The sequence below is a fragment of the Coregonus clupeaformis genome, chromosome 25 (assembly GCF_020615455.1).
Source record: "Coregonus clupeaformis isolate EN_2021a chromosome 25, ASM2061545v1, whole genome shotgun sequence".
NCBI classification, from domain to species: domain Eukaryota; kingdom Metazoa; phylum Chordata; class Actinopteri; order Salmoniformes; family Salmonidae; genus Coregonus; species Coregonus clupeaformis.
In genome coordinates, this window is record NC_059216.1 from 36,243,318 (window position 1) to 36,270,089 (window position 26,772).

The 26,772-nt window shown below is 41.7% G+C and overlaps 1 protein-coding gene across 2 annotated transcripts; it reads right to left on the reverse strand.

Moving 5' to 3' along the window:
• Window positions 1–637: 637 nt before the first annotated feature.
• On the reverse strand, window positions 638–22,207 carry ahi1 (Abelson helper integration site 1). 2 transcript variants are annotated; one of them, XM_041848218.2, is made up of 27 exons: window positions 22,106–22,207; window positions 21,576–21,643; window positions 21,350–21,483; window positions 20,574–21,208; window positions 20,167–20,321; window positions 19,744–19,933; window positions 19,255–19,447; window positions 18,986–19,081; window positions 18,683–18,868; window positions 18,286–18,435; window positions 17,565–17,697; window positions 12,610–12,733; window positions 9,872–10,101; window positions 9,569–9,675; window positions 9,324–9,442; window positions 8,234–8,364; window positions 7,814–7,954; window positions 6,158–6,348; window positions 5,983–6,028; window positions 5,858–5,904; window positions 5,572–5,689; window positions 4,953–5,011; window positions 4,677–4,745; window positions 4,359–4,521; window positions 3,912–4,069; window positions 3,219–3,298; window positions 638–2,362 (listed from the first exon to the last, which is right to left on the reverse strand). In XM_041848218.2, exons 2-27 carry the CDS (start codon window positions 21,583–21,585, stop codon window positions 2,176–2,178), a joined length of 3,852 nt encoding a protein of 1,283 aa, XP_041704152.2. In that variant the 5' UTR covers window positions 21,586–21,643; window positions 22,106–22,207; the 3' UTR covers window positions 638–2,175. The 2 variants fall into 2 exon arrangements, with proteins under 2 accessions (XP_041704152.2, XP_041704154.2); XM_041848220.2 differs by having other exon boundaries at window positions 22,099–22,195.
• Between the last annotated feature and the right edge of the window lie 4,565 nt (window positions 22,208–26,772).

Below are 26,772 nucleotides of genomic sequence, written 5' to 3' on the forward strand. Positions count from 1 at the left end.
TTGACTGTACGTTTAGTTTATTCCATATGTAACTCTACCTCTGTATGCCTAGGTAGATATTCCTTTAAAAATCAGCCGGTTCCAGCTACAATAGCCATTTACAACATTAACAATGTCTACACTGTATTTCTGATCAATTTTATGTTATTTTAATGGACCAAAAAATTGCTTTTCTTTAAAGAACAAGGACATTTCTAAGTGACCCCGAACTTTTGAACGGTAGTGTATAAATGTGAAGCATCCGGTTGGCGTTTCCACTCACTACCAAATATGGTGGTGAGAGGAAGCCCAGTGGCTGGCAGTGGGAGAAGATGGAGCGAGATGGATTTTGGCCGACATTCTGCAAATTTTCTCATCAATGAACATTTGATCTCAATACAGTTTTCTGTTTCCAAAACTAGAATATGTTACGAACTGAGTGGACTAAGTTTAGTAGACTTTACCCTTTGCCAAAGTTTCAAAAAATTGCATTGTTTAGGAGTGCAAGTGCGAATTTCACAGAGTAAGCAAATACATGCTAGTACGCACCGATAGGCTCTTGCTAGCTTGTGATTGGCTCTGCGCTGCCCACCTCCTTGCATGTTCTGCCCACTATGATTCATTTGCTTCCATTGGAAACGACAGGCTGTGATCGATCTTGGGTTAGTTATAAGAAACCTTTGGTGATAATGTATTTAAGCAGCCAGACAGTGAATAATATATCTATATACAGTACATAGAGATGCTAAACGTGGACTGTAACTTGTATTAAAATGTAAAACTAAGAGGATGATGCTACACAAGTTTGACTTCTCATTTGTTGTCGTAGAGTAGCATTAGCAATCAAAACAAAAGCAGTTCAGTTTGCAGTTTGCATTATGCCAATATCAAAATAGGACCTGTGTATACTTGAACTGTCAAGGACCTCAACAAGCTGTGGTAAAGCTTGGGAACATTTTGAATGAGCTTTTAGCAAACTAATTCAAAACACAATTTTCTTTGGAATAGGTGAATGTTTCACAAAATAATGTTTACTTAATGACAATCAAAGGCCATTTATCACTTGGCTATGTAAATATGTACCCATTGAAATGCAGTACTATGTAAATGCCTCTCATTTCCAATCAATAATTTCCAACACCACATTACTTGGATTATATGTCTAAACAGTGGGGTCAGAACACAACGTGCCTAGCTATTGACCTCCTTCATGGTTATGTAGATTGACCATTGACCAAAATGACCGTATGATCATAAATGTGGTTCATTCAAGGACACCAAACTATTTGAAAATATGTAACCAATGTAAGCTTAAACCTTTGTTACAGTATTGTAGTTACTTCTGTTGTAGTTACATGCCTTTGGTGTTATTCCAATGTGTGCTTCTGCTCTCTTAAACTAATATTTACAATAATGGCATTAGGAGAACAATGGGTACCTTTTTCCTCACTGACTGCAGAGTTCCAGATTGTACAAAAGTTTCTAACTAATTAAATGTGTCTGGTCAAATAAAATAGGGAATTCATAATAAAAGAGAACAGATTTTGTCTACTATCTGTGTTTGAGATTATTTTGTTTTACATCACATTCAGAGATATCATTATTTTTTATATGTATTTAGCTACATTTTCTTCACTCATAACACATTTCATAGTTGTTATATTACACAATCACTGCTGACATATTTAAGATATGACTAGCAACTTGTAATTACAGAAATACATATACAAACAATTAACTTGGCAACTATTTTTAAATATATTGGTGACACTTTCCTCAACCCTTTAAGCTATAGAAAATAAAACTATTATTAATAAGTATAGGCCTTTCCTATAGCTCATGACAAATAGGTTACAGAAGTCAATGAATGCATTACTCTAATAAATAGGACAAAAACATGAAATAGCAAAACATACAAAATCTCTCCTGGACTCAATCTCTCCAGGACTGATACTACATTGTAGGACATAATAGTAAGCTTTTTAAAATTCAGATGTTATAAAAATAAATACAAAAATAATAGTAATTCGGACAATCATTTAAAAAATATTTGGAAAAAAAAAAAGCCAAAAAAAACAATATGCATACACTTTACAGGATGGTTTCATTATAAACATATTTCTTATCTTCTGTTCAAAGGGGAATTTAGTGTTCAAAAACAGCTCCTACGGTACTCTTAACCAAAGATCCATGGGTCTAGGTATCAGGCTCCAAGGTGCTGTTGGACTGTCCTGTCCTGGGGCTGGGGGGCAGTGGTCTGCTGCCTGCAGCCTTGGCCCTCCTCCTGGTAGATGACGTTCCTGGGGCATCAGGGTCGGAGACACTGGCTGGTGACGACGGAGCTTCTAACTTCTTCACCAACTTCTTTTTCTTTTTCTTCACTCTTTTGAGAAACATGGGGGAAAAACACATTGGCCTGACATTTATTTATATATATTTTTAAAATACTTTGGGAAGGGGACCTGGCAAGAGGTCAGCAGGAAGTAGTCAGCGTGACCATAAAATACAAGAGCACATACAAGGACAATACATTTAAAACAATTACAGCGGTCAACAACATTTCAGTCAGAGTTTTAAACTCAGTCAGAGATACCCACTCGCCCAGTTCTAAGTATTTCGTAGCTCACTACAAGACCAAAGAGCGTTATGGGAAAATATGCTGTCTAAAACTTAGTTCAAATGCCTACATACTATTTCAAATCAGTCAATCATCATCAATCAATCATCATTTACAGTTCAAATCTGCAAGTGACTCCATTTGTTGAGAAAGTTGTTTGTGAATGTCATCAAATGCTAGTTGTAAATACAGAAAAGCCTTCTCAATTTTAGAGGCACAAGAGTAAACGATTGTGTCGTCAGCATATGGATGGAGTTCTGCAGACTTTCAATTTCTTCCTATTTCATACAGTGTAATAAGAGCCGGCCCTAAAATGGAACCTTAAGGGACTCTTTTTGTAAGCTGTCAAAAGTCTGATTTCATGCCCTCCAGAGCCACACACTGTGTTCTGTCAGAGAGTTCGTTTTGGAACCAATCTAACACTTCAGCACTTAAACCAATTTGATGTAATCGAATAAAGTATCTAGTATAAATTATAAGCTATATAACATATCTAGTAAGTTCATTTTCTTCCCATTTTCTCTCCATGTGGTTAGAAGACGAGTGTACACAAACTATCGGGATGATATCAGAGCCACTGCTGTGACTTATGAGGACTGTCGCTGTGAGGAAGAGGACTTACTTGGTGGCAGCAGGCTGCTCAGGGTCTGTGTCCAGCTCAGAGATGAACTTGAGTTCCCCAGAGACAACGGCAGCTGACACCTGTGAGTGGAGGGAGAGTTCAAAAAAAGAAGGGACAAGGAAATGACCAGTAATTCATATAACCTTGGTTCCCTGAAGAAGGAGAACGAGATGACCTCTAGGTTGAAGATGACAAAGGTTAAGACAACAGGATTCTAATATCCCATAACTCTTTGCAACAATGGGACTAACTATGCAAGTTAGCAACGGCGTAGGTAGTTAGCAACAACGCTGGTCCCAGATTTGTGACGACGTTGTCTTAACCTGTTGATTTTCGAACTAGGATGAGCTGAGGACTGTATTGGTGGAGGGGATGTCTGGGTAAATTCTAAAATAAATCATCAATCAATGATTTTACTTTAAGTACCCTGCTCCATCAGAACCAAGAGACACTTCAGCTAATAATAATAATAATAATTGGTCATTTAGCAGACGCTCTTATCCAGAGCGACTTACAGGAGCAATTAGGGTTAAGTGCCTTGCTCAAGGGCACATCGACAGATTTTTCACCTAGTCGGCTCGGGGATTAGAACCAGCGACCTTTCGGTTACTGGCACAACGCTCTTAACCACTAAGCTACCTGCCGCCCTACATCACACAACGATCACTGAAACAGAACCCACTCTCTCCTTACCTTGGTAGGTGTCAACCTCTCATCTGATTGGTCAGTCCGTTCAGACGGAGGGACTGATAGGTCGGTCCGCGGTTCAGACAGAGGAGCTGATTGGTCGGTCTGTTCAGACAGGGCAGACTGTGCCTTTAGGGCCTGAGACAGCTCCTCGTTGTAATCCCCTGGGACAGACGAGGGAAATAGCTCAGCAACAACACCACATCCATACAGACTTGACTTTATAGGCTATATATCCACATGGGTTCTTTTTCATGTAGAAAAGTGGTCCTGTGTGGCTTAGTTGGTAAGAGTATGCTGCTAACAACACCAAGGTGGGTTTGTGGGTTTCCCATAGGGATCAAGCTCTCAATAAAATGTATGCAATCACTGTAATGTAAGTTGCTTTGGAGAAAAGAGTCTGCTAAGTGCATATATTATATTAATGTGGAAAATATATAAAACTCTACTTACGCTCTTCCGCAACATAGGTAGCTGGGAAGTATCCCTGCTGTCCGTTAGCCAGCCGGCCAAACCACCAGTTGTCGTTGTCTTTGTAGAGCACATGGATGACATCACCACGCTGTACCGTTAACTCATCTGACCGCGTAGCACTGTAGTCATACAAAGAGACAACCTGACAGAGAGGAAGAGAAATTAAAAGGATTTAAGAATGGTTGACCATGGTGTTAAAATAACTGCTTATGTTAAATTGTCATATTTGATTGTTGGGTATAGTATGTTCTTATAATGCATACAGTTGTCAATGTTAGAATAAAAACATGAACTTACTGTTTGCTGAACTGGTACCAAGGAATCTGCTTCCACTCTAATGGCTGTAGACAGATGATCAGGGAAGCTCTGAGGGAAGAAAGGGAACGTTCCTAAACTTCAATTCCATATTCAACTTCATGCGTTACGTCGGTCTCTTTCAAATAGATAAAGAAAATATTCAGTCCACAAGACTAAAATAAAGTTACTGTTTAAAACCCAATAAAATACATATAAAAGGAAGCAATGAGAAAAGCATAAAGAGCTTCCAGATATAACATTATAATAGTGACTTACTGTCTGTAGCCTGAGAGATGGCGTTCTTCCTAGATGCTGACCCACTGGGCTGAAACCACCTGCAAACAGAGAAGAAAAAGAGAGAAAGGAAATACTAGATGAATATATTAAATCGAAGATAAACCATAATCGTAGAGGTGTGAACACCTACCGCTACGGACTGCACTGAAGACAAGGAGAGGCCCGTCTTGGTCCTTATGTACAGTGAACATGCTGCTCTGTAAGATCCTTAACAGGTCTAGTGAGTCTGGGAATGTTGCGTTTTGTTCAAACCTTCCCTTGCAATGTTGTTGAAATGTCTGGCCAAAGCTCTCATTCTGCATGAATGGGTCTTAAGCTCATTTGGGTAAACGGACCTCAATTCTTACAAATGATTGATGACACAGTGGTTCACAGAGCTGCTTAGATTCATAGACCTGTGGCAGTACAATCTGTCTCCTTCCCTTCATCTGCACTGATAGGGAAAAACTTGACAGTTGAAAACATTATGGTGGAAGCTCATCTTTAGGCTGGCCTTCACCTGGTCAGTTCTTTTAGATTAAGGATCAGTGCAATGAAGGCCGGGAGGCGAGGAGTGGACCAATTCTATCAAAGAAAGGGCCTGGTTAGAGCCACTCACGGTTCTGGGAGGTGAGGGGTGCCTGGGGGATGAACTGAGCTCCCAGGGACCCAGACAGCTGCAGTTTGGAGTGTGGTGACAGGAGGGACGGAGGAGGCAGGGACGAGTTCAAGCTCATCTGAAAACAGTAGAAGAAGAATACAGGGTAACTTAAATGTGTTCTGCTTTATCCCAACCCCTCCAGGCTACACACATACACACAGAGGTCGGCGCAAAGGGGGCCTCTTTGTGGACAATAAAACGGTTAATATGAAGTGTTTACAGAGTTAATACGTGTACTACTTACTGGGCCAGCTTCCTGGGATAGGCTCCTCCCCATCTGATATATGCACCCTTTAAACCACAAAAACATGTCGAATAAATGTCAACATATTGTCGCATAAACAAACCAATATCATTGTTAAAGCATACCTTGCTCATACAAGTGTTCCACAGCAGAGGAGTTCTGAGATGGTTCCTACAAAAATGTGTTTGAGAGGGTCATTATTAAATTCAAGTACATTTGCATAATGATTTACCATCACAGTTTGGAGTAAAAAATATAATTAACATTTTAAAACGAAATCAAAACAAGATTTATACTCACTAGAACAGAGTCCAGCTTATCTTTGACGCGCTGCATCTTCATAGACAGTCTGGCTGCTTTGGCGAAGCAGTCCATGGCTGCTCCGGAGGTGTCCTGGAACGTGACTGGGTCAGATGTGTTCCTGAACATCTTAGTGTCGGCTGATCCAGACCTGCTGTGGCCCTTCAAACTCTCCACTTCCAGCTGGGCCACTGAGGAGAAACAGAGAGAAAAATATTATTTGTTTTGTCTTTATATTTTGTTTACATATCTTGCATTACTCATCTCATATGTATATACTGTATTCTATAATATTCTACTGTATCTTAGTCCATGCCGCTCTGTCATTGCTTATCCATATATGTATATATTCTTAAATTCCATTCCTTACTTAGATTTGTGTGTATTGGGTATATGTTGTGAAATTGTTAGATATTACTTGTTAGATATTACTGCACTGTCGGAGCTAGAAGCACAAGCATTTCGCTACACCCGCTATAACATCTGCTAAACACGTGACAAATAAAATTTTATTTTATTTGATAGTGTGTATTCCATCAGGGACCACGTTGGAAACAAGTGGAATCACTTTAATGTGTTATCCAGTGTTGTACTCAGCGCATCTTTTTCCACTCAGTCCACAAAACAGCAAAGAATACTCATCCACAGTCTACCCAATCTCAAGGCCTTATGCGAACCCGTTAGCTACCATTTTCAAACATCCCAAAACAGACTAAGTTTACACAAAATATTCAATAAGGTTATAAACCAGGGGTGTCAAACTCATTTTGCCCTGGGGCCGCATTCGGTCTTCAATGAGGTCCGGAGGGCAGCACAATTTAAAAAATATATATTTTCTCGCTGTCAAAATCACCAAAAAATAGTCCTCTATCCATTGTTTTTGGAATTTTCGATGCTCCCTGACTGTCTAGTTTTCATTTCGGTGATTATTAGCGAGCTGGACACAGTCCAGAAAGTGTATGAATGTAGGTCCATTATAATTTCTACACAGTTTCAATTAGGTTTTAGACATTTTAAAGTATATTGTGCTCGTTTCACCCCCCCCAAAAAAATACTTCTTATACTTTTTTTATTTTACTCAAACCACCCGTGGGCCAGACACCCCTGCTATAAACAGTCAAATGACTCCTACACTAATGACTCAAGTTGTGTGGAATCAAGACTTAGTAACGCCAGAGAAAGCAAGACATCCCACTCCCTAATTTCTTCTGATCGGGGCGGGGCCACTCTGGTCTACTTATTTCCCCCGCTCCGTGGATGGGATGTCCTAGAGCAAGACATCTCACTGGCACATTTTTTCTAGGCAGGGCGGGTGGGACGAGCGGGGAGGGGACAATAAGTAGACCAGAGCCAGTTGTTCCCTCTCTCACTTGAGCATGCCAGATATTACGGAGGAACTGTGAGCTCACGTTGGAAAGCAATCTCACGTGAGAGAGGGAATGCCCACCTACACAGAAAGGAGCATTTAATATTTTTTACAATGGTAAATGGCTTGAGTGAACTATCTTCATTTATCCACCATCTTTGGTAACGCCACTGTCCTCTTAAAATACAATTATTTGAATGCTCTGAGCCAGGTACTCAGGCACAGCTGAGGCGTGTTCCTAAGATCTTCTCATTAAGTGGTCTATCTCAGTACAATAATGAGCTGCTCACCTCGGAGGTCGTACAAGTAGACGTGCACAGGCTGGCTATGACCGAAGGCACAGAAGGCCACCATGTTCTCATGAGGGTGGAAGGCCACACCACGGAGGGCTGTGGGGTAACACAGCTCCGAGTACACCGCCACCTGGTCACCTGGTAGATGCAGGCACAAAACCAGCAGTTATTATTGATCATAACAAAACAAAAAAACTATGCATGCACTTAGCTAGGGCCAGTTTCCCCAGATACAGATTTAGATTAGTCCTGGAACAAAAAGCAATTTCAATGGAGATTATCCATTGAGCAGGCTTTTTAGTCCAGGACTAGGCTTAATCTGGATTCTGGAAAATGGCCCTAAGTGCATGCATTGTTTGTTTTTTGTTTGTGTCTAAATTCATACTGGATGATCAGATGTGGCTGGCTTTTCCTCACCTGTTTCTGCATTCCACACGTAGGCCATCCCATCCTCGCTGCCTGAGAAGATGAAGCTCCCACAGGGTGTGAACGTGCTGTGGATCCTCTCCCTGTAGTTAGTGGCACCTGTGTATTTCTTCACAGCCAATCTGCAACAACACACACACAAATGACATTTTAGAAGTCTGTACATTAGATAAATAAAAGGAACATGGAAACTTACTTGAGTTATGGCAATACACAACTACACTCACCGGACACTGTCCTACAGACAGTGAGTCACGGGGCCGTGCCTTGCTATATAAAGCAGGCAGAGGCATTCAGTTACTGTTCGATTGAACGTTAGAATGGGAAAAACGAGTGACCTAAGCAACTTTGAGCGTGGTATGATCGTCGGTGCCAGGTGCACCGGATCCAGTATCTCAGAAACGTCCGCCCTCCCGGGATTTTCACTCACGACAGTGTCTAGGGTTTACCGAGAACGGTACGACAAACAAAAAACATTCAGTCAGCGGCAGTCCTGTGGGCTAAAACAGCTCATTAATGAGAAAGGTCGAAGGAATTGGAAAGAATTGTTGTGCAAGCTAACAGGCGGGCCACAAACAGACAAATAATGGCGCAGTACAACAGTGGTGTGCAGAACGGCATCTCAGAACGCACAACTCATCGATCCTTGTCACTGATGGGCTATTGCAGCAAACGACCACACAGGGTTCCATTCCTATCAGCTAAAAACAAGTAGAAGCGTTTCCAGTGGGCACGCGATCACCAACACTGGATAATTGAGGAGTGGAAAGAAAAATCGCCTGGTCCGACCAATCCCGGTTCCCGTTGCGTCATGCTGATGGCAGAGTCAGGATTTGGCGTAAGCAGCATGTTACAGGCTGGTGGCGGTGGTTTGGGGAATGTTTTTCTAGCACACGTTAGATCCCTTGAGCAACGAACATTTCCAACACCTTGTAGAATCCATGCCCTGAAGAATTCATGCTGTTCTGGAGGCAAATGGGGGTCCGACCCGGTACCAGATTGGTATACCTAATAAACTCAGGGCACCATTGGGAATGAGACTCTGCTCTCAATTGGGGTTTAAAAAAAAATATATATTTACACTCTGAGATCCATCACCCTGACAACGCTGTCTTTGGCGTGGATCAGTAGACGACGACCATTAGGATGGACCTCTAATGTGTTGATGGGAAGGCCATTCAGGTCACACTCTTCTATCTCCTGCAGGGTAAAATAAAGTATTAATCCAGCTCTCTAATTTGAATGAATGAATACACTTTATTGATCCCCAGAGGGAACATTGTCACCAGCATAAGACACTTCATGCTAAAAAAATTGTTCTCAAACCTTCTCAATCTTCCAGTGACGACACGGTCTCTGATGCAGACTGTCATCAACCGACGTCCGCCACACAATGATGAACCCAACGTTGTCCGCAGAGAACATTCGGTTTCCTGAATAGACATACAGTAAACACATTACTTCCATATTTCAATCCTCATGCGATAAGGGCGGTAAGCCATACACCAAATGCCATGAATAGATACTCTAGTCAGGAACAAAAAACAGTTATTCTCCAATAGAAAGAGACTGCTGAAGTAAGAAGTGCTTTATAAATAAATGTGATTGATTGATTTACTGACTCCATACCTTCAGAGTTGAAACACAGAGCGTTGATGAAGCTCTTGTGACCATCAAACTCCTGGAGCAGCAGTCCGTTGATATCCTTGACGTCCACCCTCCAGACCCTCACCAGACAGTCGTACCCAGCCGTCACCACCATGCCCTGGGCCGTAGGGTGGTACTGAGCACAGTAGACAAATGATGGGTGGGGGAGCACCTTCTGGGCGATGGCCTGGAACCTCTGCACGTTCCACACTCTGCAAGAGAGAATTGAGCTGGATCATAGTGTTGTACAATTAGATCAGGATATCAGATATGTCGAAGAAGAGAATGCATGTGCTGATGATGTATGGAGTGCTAAGCTTGCTGAGTAAACGTCCCCTTACTTATACCCACCGTGTCCTCATGTTACTGAGCGTGCTACACCACACATCATTTATACTGAACAAAAATATAAAACGCAGCATGCAACAATTTCAATGATTTTACTGAGTTACAGTTCATATAAGGAAATCAGTCAATTGAAATAAATTCATTAGGTCCTAATCTATGGATTTCACATGACTGGTCAGGGGCGCAGCCATGGGTGGACCTTGGAGGGCATAGGCCCACCCACTGGGGAGCCAGGCCCAGCCAATCAGAATACGTTTTTCCCCACAAAAGGGCTTTATTACAGACAGAAATACTCCTCAGTTTCATCAGCTGTCTGGGTGGCTGGTCTCAGGTGATCCCGCAGGTGAAGAAGCCGGAGGTCCTGGGCTAGCGTGGTTACACGTGGTTTGCGGTTGCGAGGCCGGTTGGACGTACTGCCAAATTCTCTAAAACGACGTTGGAGGCGACTTATGGTAGAGAAATTAACATTACATTCTCTGTCAACAGCTCTGTTGGACATTCCTGCAGTCAGCATGCCAATTGCACGCTCTCTCAAAACTTGTGGCATTGTGTTGTGTGACAAAACCTCACATTTCAGAGTGGCCTTTTATTGGCCCCAGCACAAGGTGCACCTGTGTAATGATCATGCTGTTTAATAAGCTTCTTGATGGATTATCTTGGCAAATGAGAAATGCTCACTAACAGGGATGTAAAGAAATGTGTGCACAACATTTTAGAGAAATAAGCTTTTTGTGCGTATGGAACATTTCTTTGATCTTTTATTTCAGCTAATGAAACATGGGACCAACACATTACATGTTGCGTTTATATTTTTGTTCAGTATATTATACAGTGCATTCGGAAAGTATTTAGATCCCTTCACTTTTTCCACATTGTTACATTACAGCCTTATTCTAAAACGTTTTACAGTATTTTTTTCCCCTCATCAATCTACACACAACACCCCATAACGACAAAGCGAAAACAGGACATGATTTGGAAAGGCACACACCTGTCTATATAAAGGTACCACAATTGACAGTGCATGTCAGAGCAAAAACCAAGCCATGAGGTCGAAGGAATTGTCCGTAGAGATCCGAGACAGGATTGTGTCGAGGCACAGATCTGGAGAAGGGTACCAATACATTTCTGCAACATTGAAGGTCCCCAAGAACATAGTGGCCTCCATCATTCTTCAATGGAAGAAGTTTGGAACCACCAAGACTCTTCCTAGAGCTGGCCACCTGGCCAAACTGAGCAATCAGGGGAGAAGGGCCTTGGTCAGGGAGGTCACTCTGACAGAGCTACAGAGTTCTTCTGTGGAGATGGGAGAACCTTCCAGAAGGACAACCATCTCTGCAGCACTCCACTAATCAGGCCTTTTTGGTAGAGTGGCCAGACAGAAGCCACTCCTCAGTAAAAGGCACATGACAGCCCGCTTGGAGTTTGCAAAAAGGAACCTAAAGGACTCTCAAATCATGAGAAACAAGATTCTCTGGTCTGATGAAACCAAGATTGAACTCCTTGGCCTGAATGCCAAGCGTCACGTCTGGAGGAAACCAGGCACCGCTCATCACCTGGCCAATACCATCCCTGCGGTGAAGCATGGTGGTGGTTGGATCATGCTGTGGGGATGTTTTTCAGAGGCAAGGACTGGGAGACTAGTCAGGATCAAGGGAAAGATGAACGGACCCTAAGTACACAGCCAAGACAACGCAAGAGTGGCTTCCGGACAAGTCTCTGAATGTCCTCGAGTGGCCCAGCCAGAGCCCAGACTTGAACCCGATCGAACATCTCTGGAGAGACCTGAAAATAGCTGTGCAGCAACACTCTCCATCCAACCTGACAGAGCTTGAGAGGATCTGCAGAGAAGAATGGGAGAAACTCCCCAAATACAGGTGTGCCAAGCTTGTAGCATCATACCCCAGAAGACTTAAGGCTGTAATCGCTGCCAAAGATGCTTTAACAAAGTACTGAGTAAAGGGTCTGAATACTTATGTAAATGTGATATTCATTTTTTATACATTTGCAAACATTTCTAAAAACCTGTTATTGCCTTTGTCATTATGGGGTATTGTGTGTAGATTGATGAGGGGAAAAAACAATTTAATCAATTTTAAAATAAGGCTGTAAGGTAACAAAATGTGGAAAAAGTGAAGGGGTCTGAATACTTTCCGAATGCGCTGTATATTGTGCATGCACCATTAGAGAGAGAGGCATGGTGCCTAGTGCACACATGCCCCCTAGAGGAGATATGTGGGTATGACATCAATACATTATATTAGTGACAACACGTACACAAATATATCCTAAGCATCAGCGTAATCTTAATCGAGGCTCCATGTTTCTCTTTCCCAGGCAGGGTATATTTGAGGTACAGGTAGACCATTTACCTGACAGTGCCATCAGAGGAGGCAGACAGGAGGCTCCGGTCGTCTCTGGACCAGCAGAGATCATACACGATACTGAGGTGGCCGTTGAAGGCAGCCAACACCTTGCCTGAAGGAATCTCATACACTGACAAAAAAAATGATTAGATAACTAAAATAATAAATCAATAATTCATACTCGTTTGGGAGTAACACACAGAATTCATTACTCAAGTGAATCAATCTCCTTAGCTCAGTGTAACTAACGTTTTAGGGTGTTTTGGTCCTTTTCAGCCAATGTTTGTGAACTCAATGTGGATCACTTAAGCTTTTGTGCAGTGTGAACACTTCAAAGAAACTCAGACCCCTCAAAAGAACCCACGAAGCGAACTGAAACCATCTCGAGAGGTGGTCTGAGTTCGGTTCGCTTGAATTCCGTGGTCCGGTTCCCTTTTTCAGGGCAATGTGAAGACAAAGCTCCCCAGGTTCGCTTGTCATTATTCCCGCACTACACACACTAGACTACTGCAACACCGTTTCCCCTGACATAACCCCTCACATCATCAAGGACATCAACCACCCGAGCCACTGCCTGTTCACCCCGCTATCATCCAGAAGGCGAGGTCAGTACAGGTGCATCAAAGCTGGGACCGAGAGAATGAAAAACAGCTTCTATCTCAAGGCCATCAGACTGTTAAATAGCCATCACTAGCACATTAGAGGCTGCTGTTGCCTATTGAAATCACTGGCCACTTCAAGAAATGGAACACTAGTCACTTTAATAATGTTTACATATCTTGCACTACTCATCTCATATGTATATACTGTATTCTATAATATTCTACTGTATCTTAGTCCATGCCGCTCTGTCATTGCTTGTCCATATACAGTGGGGGAAAAAAGTATTTAGTCAGCCACCAATTGTGCAAGTTCTTCCACTTAAAAATATGAGAGAGGCCTGTAATTTTCATCATAGGTACACGTCAACTATGACAGACAAATTGAGAGAAAAAATATCCAGAAATTCACATTGTAGGATTTTTAATGAATTTATTTGCAAATTATGGTGGAAAATAAGTATTTGGTCACCTACAAACAAGCAAGATTTCTGGCTCTCACAGACCTGTAACTTCTTCTTTAAGAGGCTCCTCTGTCCTCCACTCGTTACCTGTATTAATGGCACCTGTTTGAACTTGTTATCAGTATAAAAGACACCTGTCCACAACCTCAAACAGTCACACTCCAAACTCCACTATGGCCAAGACCAAAGAGCTGTCAAAGGACACCAGAAACAAAATTGTAGACCTGCACCAGGCTGGGAAGACTGAATCTGCAATAGGTAAGCAGCTTGGTTTGAAGAAATCAACTGTGGGAGCAATTATTAGGAAATGGAAGACATACAAGACCACTGATAATCTCCCTCGATCTGGGGCTCCACGCAAGATCTCACCCCGTGGGGTCAAAATGATCACAAGAACGGTGAGCAAAAATCCCAGAACCACACGGGGGGACCTAGTCAATGACCTGCAGAGAGCTGGGACCAAAGTAACAAAGCCTACCATCAGTAACACACTACGCCGCCAGGGACTCAAATCCTGCAGTGCCAGACGTGTCCCCCTGCTTAAGCCAGTACATGTCCAGGCCCGTCTGAAATTTGCTAGAGTGCATTTGGATGATCCAGAAGAGGATTGGGAGAATGTCATATGGTCAGATGAAACCAAAATAGAACTTTTTGGTAAAAACTCAACTCGTCATGTTTGGAGGACAAAGAATGCTGAGTTGCATCCAAAGAACACCATACCTACTGTGAAGCATGGGGGTGGAAACATCATGCTTTGGGGCTGTTTTTCTGCAAAGGGACCAGGACAACTGATCCGTGTAAAGGAAAGAATGAATGGGGCCATGTATCGTGAGATTGAGTGAAAACCTCCTTCCATCAGCAAGGGCATTGAAGATGAAACGTGGCTGGGTCTTTCAGCATGACAATGATCCCAAACACACAGCCCCGGGCAACGAAGGAGTGGCTTCGTAAGAAGCATTTCAAGGTCCTGGAGTGGCCTAGCCAGTCTCCAGATCTCAACCCCATAGAAAATCTTTGGAGGGGGATGAAAGTCCGTGTTGCCCAGCGACAGCCCCAAAACATCACTGCTCTAGAGGAGATCTGCATGGAGGAATGGGCCAAAATACCAGCAACAGTGTGTGAAAACCTTGTGAAGACTTACAGAAAACGTTTGACCTGTGTCATTGCCAACAAAGGGTATATAACAAAGTATTGAGAAACTTTTGTTATTGACCAAATACTTATTTTCCACCATAATATGCAAATAAATTCATTAAAAAATCCTACAATGTGATTTTCTGGATTTTTTTCCCTCATTTTGTCTGTCATAGTTGACGTGTACCTATGATGGAAATTACAGGCCTCTCATCTTTTTAAGTGGGAGAACTTGCACAATTGGTGGCTGACTAAATACATTTTTTCCCCACTGTATGTATATATTCTTAAATTCCATTCCTTGCTTAGATTTGTGTGTATTGGGTATATGTTCTGAAATTGTTAGATATTACTGCACTGTCGGAGCTAGAAGCACAAGCATTTCGCCTCACCCACAATAACATCTGCTAAACACGTGTATGTGACAAATAAAATTTGATTTGACATTGGTGCCACAAAAGACAGAAGATGGTGATGTGCAGGTTTTGCAGAAAGAAACGTGTGCTGTTTTGGGATACTGATTAGCGATTAGCGATTGCCAAGGATGCACAGAAATTCCAAGATGTGTGTGGAATTTTTCCTTCAGATAATTTTTTAGCAATATGTAAGACTAAGAGAGCTCCATAAGCTGTTTATTGGATTGTGGGGTTTGAATAGTGTGAGACGGCAACATATTTGGTAAGAATCACAACATAGGGTACAAAATCAATTCTAGCTCTTAAAGGGGTAGTAGCCTACATTGGGTGTACAATTTTCAATTACAGCATTATTTAATCTGCAGTTATTCTTCTCCTATTTATTCTGTTACCAATAATATGTACATGTTAATAGTCTCTTCTGATTACTATAATGTCTCATCTTTGAACTAAATGCAATCTATTAGCTTCCAAAATGTAAGTAGGTATGTCTAGCTGTCCGATAACACGTTCTGATGAAATGGCTTGTCCTGCACTTTGTAAAGACCCAGAGTGCATCGAGTGAATGTTGGAAAAAGATCTTGGTTGCTTTTTAAGCATAGCAATGTGAATGCAAAGAGGACTCGGACAACAAAATAGGTGAAGTGAACTGGCAAAAGAGTTAAGTCCTCATTCAAAGGCAAGGGCAGTGTGAATTCAAAGAGAACTGCGTTATTTTGCTCTTTCTTTTTTACTCCAGAGTTCACTTTAAAGAGGACTGAGATCGGTTCTTTTAAAGACTATATGTGAAAACACATTACAACAGGAAGAACAACAGGCATGTTCCTTCAGAAAGTATTCACACCCCTTGACTTTTTCCTCATTTTGTTGTGTTACAGTCTGAATTTAAAATTGATTCAATTGAGATTGTGTGTCACTGGCCGAGACACAATACCCCATAAAGTCAAAGTGGAATTATGTTTCTCGAAATTTTACAAATTAATAAAAGTTCAGGAGTAAACATTTGCTTAACAAGTCACATAATAAGTTGCATGGACTTACTGTGTGCAATAATAGTGTTTAACATGACTTTTCAAATGACTACCTCATCTCTGTACCCCACACATACAATTATTTGTAAGGTCCCTCAGTCAAGCAGTGAAATTTCATTCACAGATTCAACCACAAAAAAACAGGGAGGTTTCCAATGTCTCGCAAAGAAGGGCACCTATTTTAAAAAGCAGACATTGAATATCCCTTTGAGCGTGGTGAAGTTATTAATTACACTTTGGATGCTGTATCAATACACCCAGTCACTACAAAGATAAAGGCGTCCTTCCTAACTCAGATGCCTGAGAGGAAGGAAACGCTCAGGGATTTCACCATGAGGCCAATGGGACTTTAAAACAGTTAGAGTGTTTAATGGCTGTGATAGGAGAAAACTGAGGATGGAACAACAACATTGTAGTTACTCCACAATACTAACCAAATTGACAGAGCGAAAAGAAGGAAGCCTGTCCAGAATAAAAATATTCTAAAACATGCATCTTGTTTGCAACAAGGCACTAAAGTAATACTGCAAAAAATGTGGCAAAGCAATTCAACTTTTTGTCCTGAATACAAAGTGTTATGTTTGGGGCAAATCCAATACGACACATTACTGAGTACCACTCTCCATATTTTCAAGCATATGTTATGGATATGCTTGTAATCATGAAGTACTGTGGAGTTTTTCAGGATAAAAAAGAAACGGAATGGAGCTAAGTACAGGCAAAATCCTAGAGGAAAACCTGGTTCAGTCTGCTTTCCACCAAAAACTGGGAGATGAATTCACCTTTCAGCAGGACAATAACCTAAAACACAAGGCCAAATCTACACTGGAGTTGCTTACCAAGAAGACAGTGAATGTTCCTGAGTGGCTGAGTTACAGTTTTGACTTAAATCTACGTCAAGACCTGAAAATTGTTGTCTAGCAATGATCAACAACCAATTTGACAGCTTGAAGAATTTTGAAAAGAATAATGGACAAATGTTGCACAATCCAGGTGTGGAAAGCTCCTAAAGACTCACAGCTGTAATAGCTGCCAAAGGTGCTTCTATAAAGTATGGACTCAGGGGTGTGAATACTTAAGTAAATGAGAAATATTTCTGTATTTCATTTTCAATAAATTTGCTAAATTTTCTAAAAACATGTTTTCACTTTGTCATTATGGGGTATTGTGGGTAGATGGGTGAGAAAAATAATCTATATAATCAATTTTGTATTCAGGCTGTAACACAACATAATGTGGAATAAGTCAAGGGGTATAAATACTTTCTGAAGGCACTGAGCAATAAGAGAGATCTGAGCAGTGGTTTACAATTCTTACCTATGATGGGGAAAGCATCTCTGTCAGCACACGCAGCAGCCAGCCTCCTCCCGTTGTGGGAGAATCGTATCGTGAAACAACCCATCTGACCACCACGGAACGACAGCATGGGCTTATTAGGGATCCGGCACACCTGTAACATAAATTCAACTTACACAAAGTAACACATCTGGGGACGATGGCATTTCTGGATTTCCCAGCAAACACACAACCACCACAGAACATTGCGTAAATGTTGTCTCAAAGTTGTGTTTCTCAACATGCCTTCATGACTTTATAACAACATTTACATTTACATTTTAGTCATTTAGCAGACGCTCTTATCCAGAGCGACTTACAGTTAGTGAATATATATTATATATATATATATATATATATATATATATTATTATTTTTTATACTGGCCCCCCCGTGGGAAATGAACCCACAACCCTGGCGTTGCAAACGCCATGCTCTATCAACTGAGCTACATCCCTGCCGGCCATTCCCTCCCCTACCCTGGACGACGCTGGGCCAATTGTGCGCCGCCCATGAGTCTCCCGGTCGCGGCCGACTGCGACAGAGCCTGGATTCGAACCAGGATCTAGTGGCACAGCCTTAGACCACTGCGCCACTCGGGAGTACCAACAACGATTGGACAGCCCTTGAATTAGGTAGCAGTTAGATACTGTTAGAAGAGAGATTCGAGATTCTTAGAAAATAGATAATTTAGTAAACAGACCTGGCCAGGCATTCTGCTCCAACGGAGCTCAGGTTTGTTGCCTAGAGGTTGTGTTATGGTTCTCCTGGTGATCTCACTCTGCAGCTCGCTAAAGGAAGTGGAGCCTCTCTCCTGCTGCAGGGCCATCATGGAGCGGATACTAGGGTCCACCTACACAACAGACCAAAACCTGGTCAAACCACAACTCACCCCATGGGAAATAAAACAGCAACTCCTTATGGATGAAGATTTGATTTCTACTACTAAACTGCTACTACTAATAACGTACTAATACATTATTATTATACTATTGCTATTATTTGCATTATCATCATAGTGGTGGTAGTGGTAGTTTTGCTAAAGCAGACATTTCAGTAACATGTTTTTGTAGTATGATTTCAAAGCAGTTTTGACTTACATGATCGGGTAGTTTGAGGCCTTTCACAGTGATGTAGAGGGTGGATGTGTATCTGCTACGGGGATATCTTCTCCACCAGTCCACCACCTCAATGGTCTTTTCTTGTCTCTTGCCCCGGGGAGGGGGACAGAAGAGCTGCAAACGCAGTTTACTGTCGATGTTCAGCACTCCGTTAGTGCCCACAAGCTGCAGGGAACAGAGATGTAGAAATAAAAATTGTTACAAATCGTTTTTTTTCTTCAATAATGGATAAACTCATTGTTATTCATAACGACCTGACAAAAATATTTCTAAATGCATTACCTTTAGAAATGCCCAGGCGATCTTTCGAAACCCTCGTTCATGTCTGTCGACGTCAACATTGGCTCTGGCTTCCTCCATGGTCATGAAATCTAGGACCTGAAATATATTTAAGAGACAATCTTTTCAAAATGGCCTTTTGGAAAAAGTTTCTGGTTGATGCTTAATGTGTGTCAAGATTTTTTCCCCTACTGCTGCAAGAAAAGATACATTGAAAATTGCACAAGGAAGATATTGGTGTCACACACTCATCCTCTTTGCATAATTTTTACCTCAAAAAATAGCATAACTCTAGGGCCTTCATGGTTATCCTGGAGGAAATATCCAAAGCGCTCGTTGAAGATGATCTGCTCCTCCCACTCTGGAACGGTTGACTTGTTCTTCTTGAAGTCAAAAGGCTGGGTGATGATGGGAAGGATATGCTCCACACTCTCCTGCTCGTAGAACGACGAGACCGGACGATGACTGCAAAATACGGAGAGGGATACAAAAACGATTTGATCAAAATTCTCGTCACCACCAGTTTTTTAATTTGTTGTGACGGCAACATGTAACAACAACAACTAGCCTGGTCCCAGATTGGTTTGTGCTGCGAACTGCTATGGTCATAGTCAGATCGATTTATGCTACGAACTGCTATGTTTATTGCCAAACAACAACCATAGGAGTTAAATGACAGCAGAAACAGATCTGGCCACCAAGCTAGTAACACCAAAAACCCACAATGAACAAAATCACAAACTAACAAAACCATTTCTCACCTGTCCTCTTTTTTCACGTATTGCCCAGTCATCTCATCAATAACATGGATCTTGACCATAGGGTGTGAGACCAACAGGTCAGTCTTCAGGCGGTCTGTCCTGTGGATGTAGACTCCCAGGACCAGGTTGTCATCAAAGACTGGTCCCTGAGGAGTTTCAGCAATCTCTGTATCACTCTCCTCCTTCACCACTACAACCAGGGAAATAAGTGTTACTCAATGTTATTATGTTATTCACCTTCCAAGTAAAGCAGAGTATTTTGTGCTTCCCTATCTTCGTACAGTATCACACTAACTAATGTTATTGAAGATAGCAAAAAACATCACACCAACTTTTCAAGAAGAGCTTAGCCACATAATTCCTAACTGTTCATAATGCAAGTTGTATGACCTGCGGAATGTTTTCTTAGCTTTTTCTACCCACCTTGCTTAATTTTTTTCTTCTTTTTGCCTTTAGATTTTAAAGATTCTAGTCTGTCCTCCTCGTCCTCCTCTTGGTGGCTCTCTTGGCTCTTCTCTTTGGACCGCTTCCTCTCAGTGACATCCTCAGACTGGCTATTCTGCAGATCTTCTATCATACTGTAAAACAAAATAGAATAGATTATCATAATTATTTTCCATGGCATTAGTGGGTAGTTTAGGCCTATAGCCTGGTCCCAGATCTGTTTTTGCTTTATAGCCAACTTCTATGGACATTGTTATGCCAAGAATATGGCTATAAAGGTTGCCAAGATAGCACAAGCAGATCTGGCTAGGTCATTTACAGCTTCCTTCCAGGTTCATGCAAACCTTACTAGTTATGAAAGTTCATCCTGTAAGACTTCTACAAACCTCGCCTCCCTCTCCTCCAGATCCAATGACGACCTCAGCTTCTTCTTCTTCTTTGCACCTTCATTGTTTAATGCTACTACTTCCTGAGCGGCAGCATTGGTCTTGTCTGTTGTTGACTTCTTGTGTACAGTCTTCTTCACAGTAGCCATTTCCTCTTCCTGTGCCATCTGCTGCTGGTACTCATGAAGCAACTCATCCTCAGCTTCCACCGCATCCCCACTCTGGGCCCCGGACACCTCCTCCTCTCCTTCTTTACTGTTCCCTTTCTTACTCTTTCTCCTCTGTATATTCCCAGGTTCTTCCGACTCCAAGGAGGCCTTGGATTTTGGTGTTTTGGCATTTCCAGCAGTACTGTCAGTCTGGTCGATTTGAATGATATAACTGTTCTCCTGCTGCACTGGGGCTGGAGGCAGCTCCCTTGTACTTTTACCCTTCCTCTTCCCTTTGATTGGTTGCTCCTCCTCGTCCTGGTTCCCATTGTTGTTGTTGTTGACCTTCTCTGTTACCTCCCTCTCCCTACGCTTGTTCTTGGTGAAACGAGGGCTGCCCCGTTCAGCGTGGTAGATGTTCTGAAGAACAGTCTCATCGTCCTCTGTGTCTTTCACAAGGTCAAGGTTTTGTTTCAAAGTCTGGAGCTGAAAGAGAAGAGTGGGGATGCAAAGGTAAGAATAGGCATTTATGTGCATGGAAGTTAATTTTACAGAGACCATGCACAACAAATATTGTTAAAGTGATTTCAGCCCCAAACCTTCTTGATCTGACCTATTCGAACGTACCACAATACTCTCCTGCTCTGGCTGAGCTGGGCTCTTCTTCTTCACTTTTTTCTTCTCCGATGTAGCCGGGTCAGTGTATCTCTTGAAGACCTCGTCAAAACTGGCCCTGGTCTTAGCTCGAGCTTCACTCTCACCTAGAGAATAAATATAGTCTGTTACTCTGTTTCCTATATTCATAAGGCCAGGGCTTAATTTATTAACCAAGCTATGGTATGTGTGTACTCACCTGCTGGCATTCTCGAATGCTGAAGTGACACTCATTCTGCATGCAAAGGACCAAGGGAGATTTTCCTCCTGAAAAATGCAAGGCAGCAGACTAATCAGATAACTACATTCATGTGGTAGATAAATAAGCTAGCTAGTTAGCTAACGTTAGCTAGCTACAGTAACAGGGCACAATACAATGTTATGGGTCTGACTGCAAGCAATGGAAGTTTTCAAACTTGTATTTGAACAATCTGCAAGCAAGCCTGCCTAGCCAGTCCATTTTGACTACATAGGCTAGGCCTACTCAACTGATGACAACACACATAGCTAGCTATAGTCTATAGCATAGAACTGTGGCTAGCTAGCTTGCCGTTTTAGCTAACTTGTTAGCGTTACTAACATTAGCTAATGCTAGCTAATCAAATCAGCTAATCTGGCTAGCTAGGGTCACCACAATGATGCCAAACGTAACGGTGTTTTACAATAGTGCTTATTTAAGTGGATGGACATGCAAACTAACATCGACAAACTGAAAAACATACAATTTACCACAATATTTGAGTAAACGATTGGGACCCCACCACCAGCTCCGTTGCGATGGTTTCCAAAACAACAACAGTGAGAGATTTTTTTTCTCCAGATTGTGGATGACGTTCCAGCCATGGTCTTTGATTTCACCAATGAGCATCGGGAAGCGAAGTATCCTCCGCCCATCTAACGTCCAGCTGAATCCTATTGATTTTTTTTTTAGCAATGTGTGTACAATATAACTTTTATCAATCAGTAATTTTTCCTTGGAGAATATATAGTTGAAAATGTTTACAAGACATTGCACATCAGCCATTATTTCTCAATATCTGAATCTACTCTGCAGAACTCTACTTTTGGATAGCAATTAATTCAGCCAAACGTATATGCATTTATCTTTTATGTATTTAGCATTTTTTTATGAATGTTGAGTCATATTTCCTTGTATTTAATGAACATGCTCAGAATCTTTGGAATGACAAAGGAACATGCGTCCCCACGTGCTTACTGTTGCGAGTTCAGCCGGATGCAACGTTCAGATAGAAATAGCCTAAGTAGAACAAACATGCCTCTCTGACATGTAGAATCACATCAGCTCTAGCCATAGCATTTCTATATGCAACGTTCGAAAACGTTTGACAACTGAACTATGCCCTGGTAGAATGTATTTGAACAATATCAATGTTTTACTATAGTGAATGTTGTCACTTTACTTTGGAGATGGCCACTGAAATATGTGAAAAGTGTGCGCAACTGCTGAAGGACTTCGATGCTCATGTAAAGAGATTGTCAGCTGAATTTGTACTTAAGATAAAGGTGTATAAAGGCCCTGTCAAGATGTAACTGTCTGAGGAAGAAGAGAGCATCTTCTGAGTCCTATACTTCTGAGCAGCACCAGAGACAGGCTGCTCGTCTACTGCAGGACCACCTGGACACAGGTAATGTAAATGGATGTGTAGTGTAGTACACTAGTCTAATAACAGGTTTAACCCCACTGCCCAACCCAGTATTGTCTACAAGCATTAAATACATACGAGCATCAGGATATCATGGGGCAGTGTTCATTTATTACACAACTCAGTCTGTGTACTGTGTAAGTGTCATTTTGAGTAGGTGATTTCAGCATTTAGCCTACTGGAAGTGTCATGTTTATTTGAGACAGCTGGTTATTATAAGTTTATAATATTCTAACTACTTTGTCATGGCTGTGCAGTGCAGCGAGGTCTCCCATCAGTTTAGCTCTCAAACTCTAGGCGGCTTTCTGCCTTCTCCCTTCAATTTTCAGCCAATAGCTTCGCATAGGACTGACTCATGTGAACTACAATCCCGACGCTGTGTTTGAACGTTTAGAAACGTCAATCATCGCTTGCGATACAGCTTTCGAAACATATGGCCTTTATTTTTAATCAGTAATAAAGAATCCTTCAAATAAAAAAAAGATACACTTTGTTGGGTTTTATTTTTCTCATAATTGGATCTGTATGTGATGGATAGCTTGGAAGGAATGCATTAATGAACTGTGCTGATATGGATTGTTTCACGTAGCAGGCTGTTATTCATGTGGGGAACGTTGGGGGTAGGACAGATAAGACTTGTGTTTCTTGCAGATGCGAACACTCTCTCTTTGTAGTCAGTGAAGCTGTCCTTGAACATGGAGTACAGTGGAATGGTGTCTTTTCGGTGCTGACTCCGCAGGTTATTATCATAGCAACTATGCCTGGCAACAAATGGAGTGCCAGGAGTTGGGACCGGCCCCTGCGCCAACGGATTGGCTGAATGGAGTCTGGACCACACTCAGTCCTTTGCTCTGGTTGGCCAACAGAAGAGGTGGAGGCTTTCTGTCAGAGTATTTGAGAAATAATCTGTAAACAATAATTCTAGTTAACTGAGTGCCCTGCGTGGTATTTCAGTGGACCCGTATATACGAACCTTCATACTTATCATACATACATTTTGCATATAATAAATTAAGCTTGGATTGAAGATCTCTTGATTCTTATTCCAATACCAGATTTGAATTACGCAATTTCTAACAATTGGTGACCTCCGACTGTGATCTGGTGGCGGAACTTCGCTGGAATTCACCCAGCCTATTGGACATCACTGTCATCGAACTGTGTTTCACAAATTGCCCGGGCTTCTATAAAGGTAAGCAAAACACCAATTGTAATATAACTGAAGTTTTGCACATTGGCTTTATCCAAATTAATTTTGTGAAGCACCTGTTTGATGTAAGTAAACCCTATTATACTATAAATAACGATTACAGTATACTACTTCGATTTCATAATGTACTATGCAAATGTTTGATAATTGTGATGGTTAAACCCATGGAATAGTAGAGGTGGCTGTGTGCCCCATAGTAGAGGTGGCTGTGTGCCCCATAGTAGAGGTGGCTGTGTGCCCCATAGTAGAGGTGGCTGTGTGCCCCATTGTAGAGGTGGCTGTGTGCCCCATAGTAGAGGTGGCTGTGTGCCCCATTGTAGAGGTGGCTGTGTGCCCCATAGTAGAGGTGGCTGTGTGCCCCATTGTATACCTTTGTTATCTGTGTGTCCTAAGAAACTTTAGTTGTGTGACAAAGAATTACGATTGTGTGTCGAGTGTAAGTGTGTCATTTATGACTGTGATAGGATTATGACTGTGTATTGTGAGTGAGTGTGATAACTGTATACTACGTTTATCTGTGTAATAACTGTGTACCATTTTGGCTGAGAATACAAACAATATTTTAAAACAGTAAATAATGAGAATTACAATTAGGAAATAAAGTTTAAATTGTGCAAACGTTAACAAAAGACACCCATAGGAGGTACTTTAAATAAATAGGCAGTGCGACGCTATGGCACATATCAGTTCAGACTAGATATGACTAGGTTCAAAGGAGACACTTAAAATTCTTTAAGACAGGGGTGACGTATGCATGAGAGTGTGAATGATAAACCTGTATACCTTGATAGAAAACTAATTGGGAATCAAAGACGTCTGTGCCTGTCCAAACTGTATAAATTTGGGGATAACTGTTGGGTTTGTGGTTGCTTAAACCATATAACCCGTTAATAACAATTAGGAACATAAAGCTAAAGTGATGAATGACTAGTGTGACTGAACTGAAACGTTTGAGCTGATATGATTGAACTGTGGCGTTTGGTGTTAGACATAGCATAATACTGGTTTTAGGTGCTTGGGTTGAGGCTTTTTTGTTGATTATTTGATGTAGCGTTTGATGTTTGACCCTGCAAAATACTGGTTAAACAATTAGACTGAAATAATTTGGTTTATCGTTGAAATATAAATATGCACCAACTTTAACTAATTAGGTGGGAATAATTTGATTTAAATAACTAGATTAAAGTACCTTAAATAACGACAGAATATTGGAAACACAGCTCCTCAAAAGCTGAAGAGAGAGTTGCGAGGGGAGGGGCTGGAGAGAGCGAAAGTGTGGCTTTTGGAGCGAGGAAAGACTGGAGTTGGCTGGGAACACCACGGGGTGATTATTTGAGAGGTGCCTGTGGGTTTCTGACGAGGGATGAGATGGGTGAGAAAGTAGAGAATATTTACATTTGCATTTTTGGTGATTTGGCAGACGCTCTTGTCCAGAGCGACTTGCAGGAGCGATTGGGGTTGAGTGCCTTGCTCGAGGGCACATCGGCAGATTTTTCGCCTGGTCGGCTCGGGGATTGGAACTGGCGACCTCTCGGTTGTTGGCGCGGCGCTACTGATCACTAAGCTGCCTGCCGCCCCATATGAGTTTAAGGTTGTGGCGTTGTTTGATCATGTGATAAGGTTTAATTTGTAATCGGACCATAACTAAAGTGGTTATAGAAGTAATGTATAGGTAGGGGAGAGCCAATAGGGGGCTCCATTGAACTATTATGGTTTATTTGGCATTTCAATGGCATAAGGTGAAATCTGTATGCATGAGGGGAATTCGATTATGTATTATTATAGTATTATGGACACTCCGTAATAAATAAACTAAACCAAACAAGACGTTACTACAGCAATAGAGAATAGTTAATGTTGTTACGTTAGTTCTTAAACCCGATGATAGAGGAAAATACAGAACGCTGTTAGAGTGTGTTTTATTATGGCTACTAGGGTGTTTGAGACGGAAGGGCTGGCTAGACGGGGGTGATGACGTGGCTGGATGTGCGACGTGAAAGTATTTACTTTGAGAGAATCGTAGATGGTGTGGAGTGACTGGCGATGTCCCTGGTTCGAACACAGGTAGGGACAGTAGACAAAGCTTTCGCAGTGGGGCTATATACCTACATTACTATGTGGATTGAGAAATGTGAAAGGTTGAATTAGATAGCTTAAATAGAAGTATTCTAGAAAAGTCTATGAAAATATGTTATAAGGTTACCATGCGCTCTCCCCGAAGGAGCAAGGGGAGGGTGAGAGACAGTACAGTTCAGATAGTAGGAACATCATTAAATGTATGCTAATCAACGATAGCAAGTAGTTGTTTTATTAATTAGGGCATAATCAGAGAGAACAGTTAAATAAATTGAATAGCGAACTGAAATGGTTTAGCGGGAAATGAGGAATTAGATTGATACAAACAATTATTGATGGGTTAAGACTGGGGATAACCAGGAGAAAGAGATTAGCTCATCTCGTTGGAATGTTGCCTAGGGCTAGGGGAGCAGTAGTGAAGTTAGGCAGTATTTAGGTCATAAAAG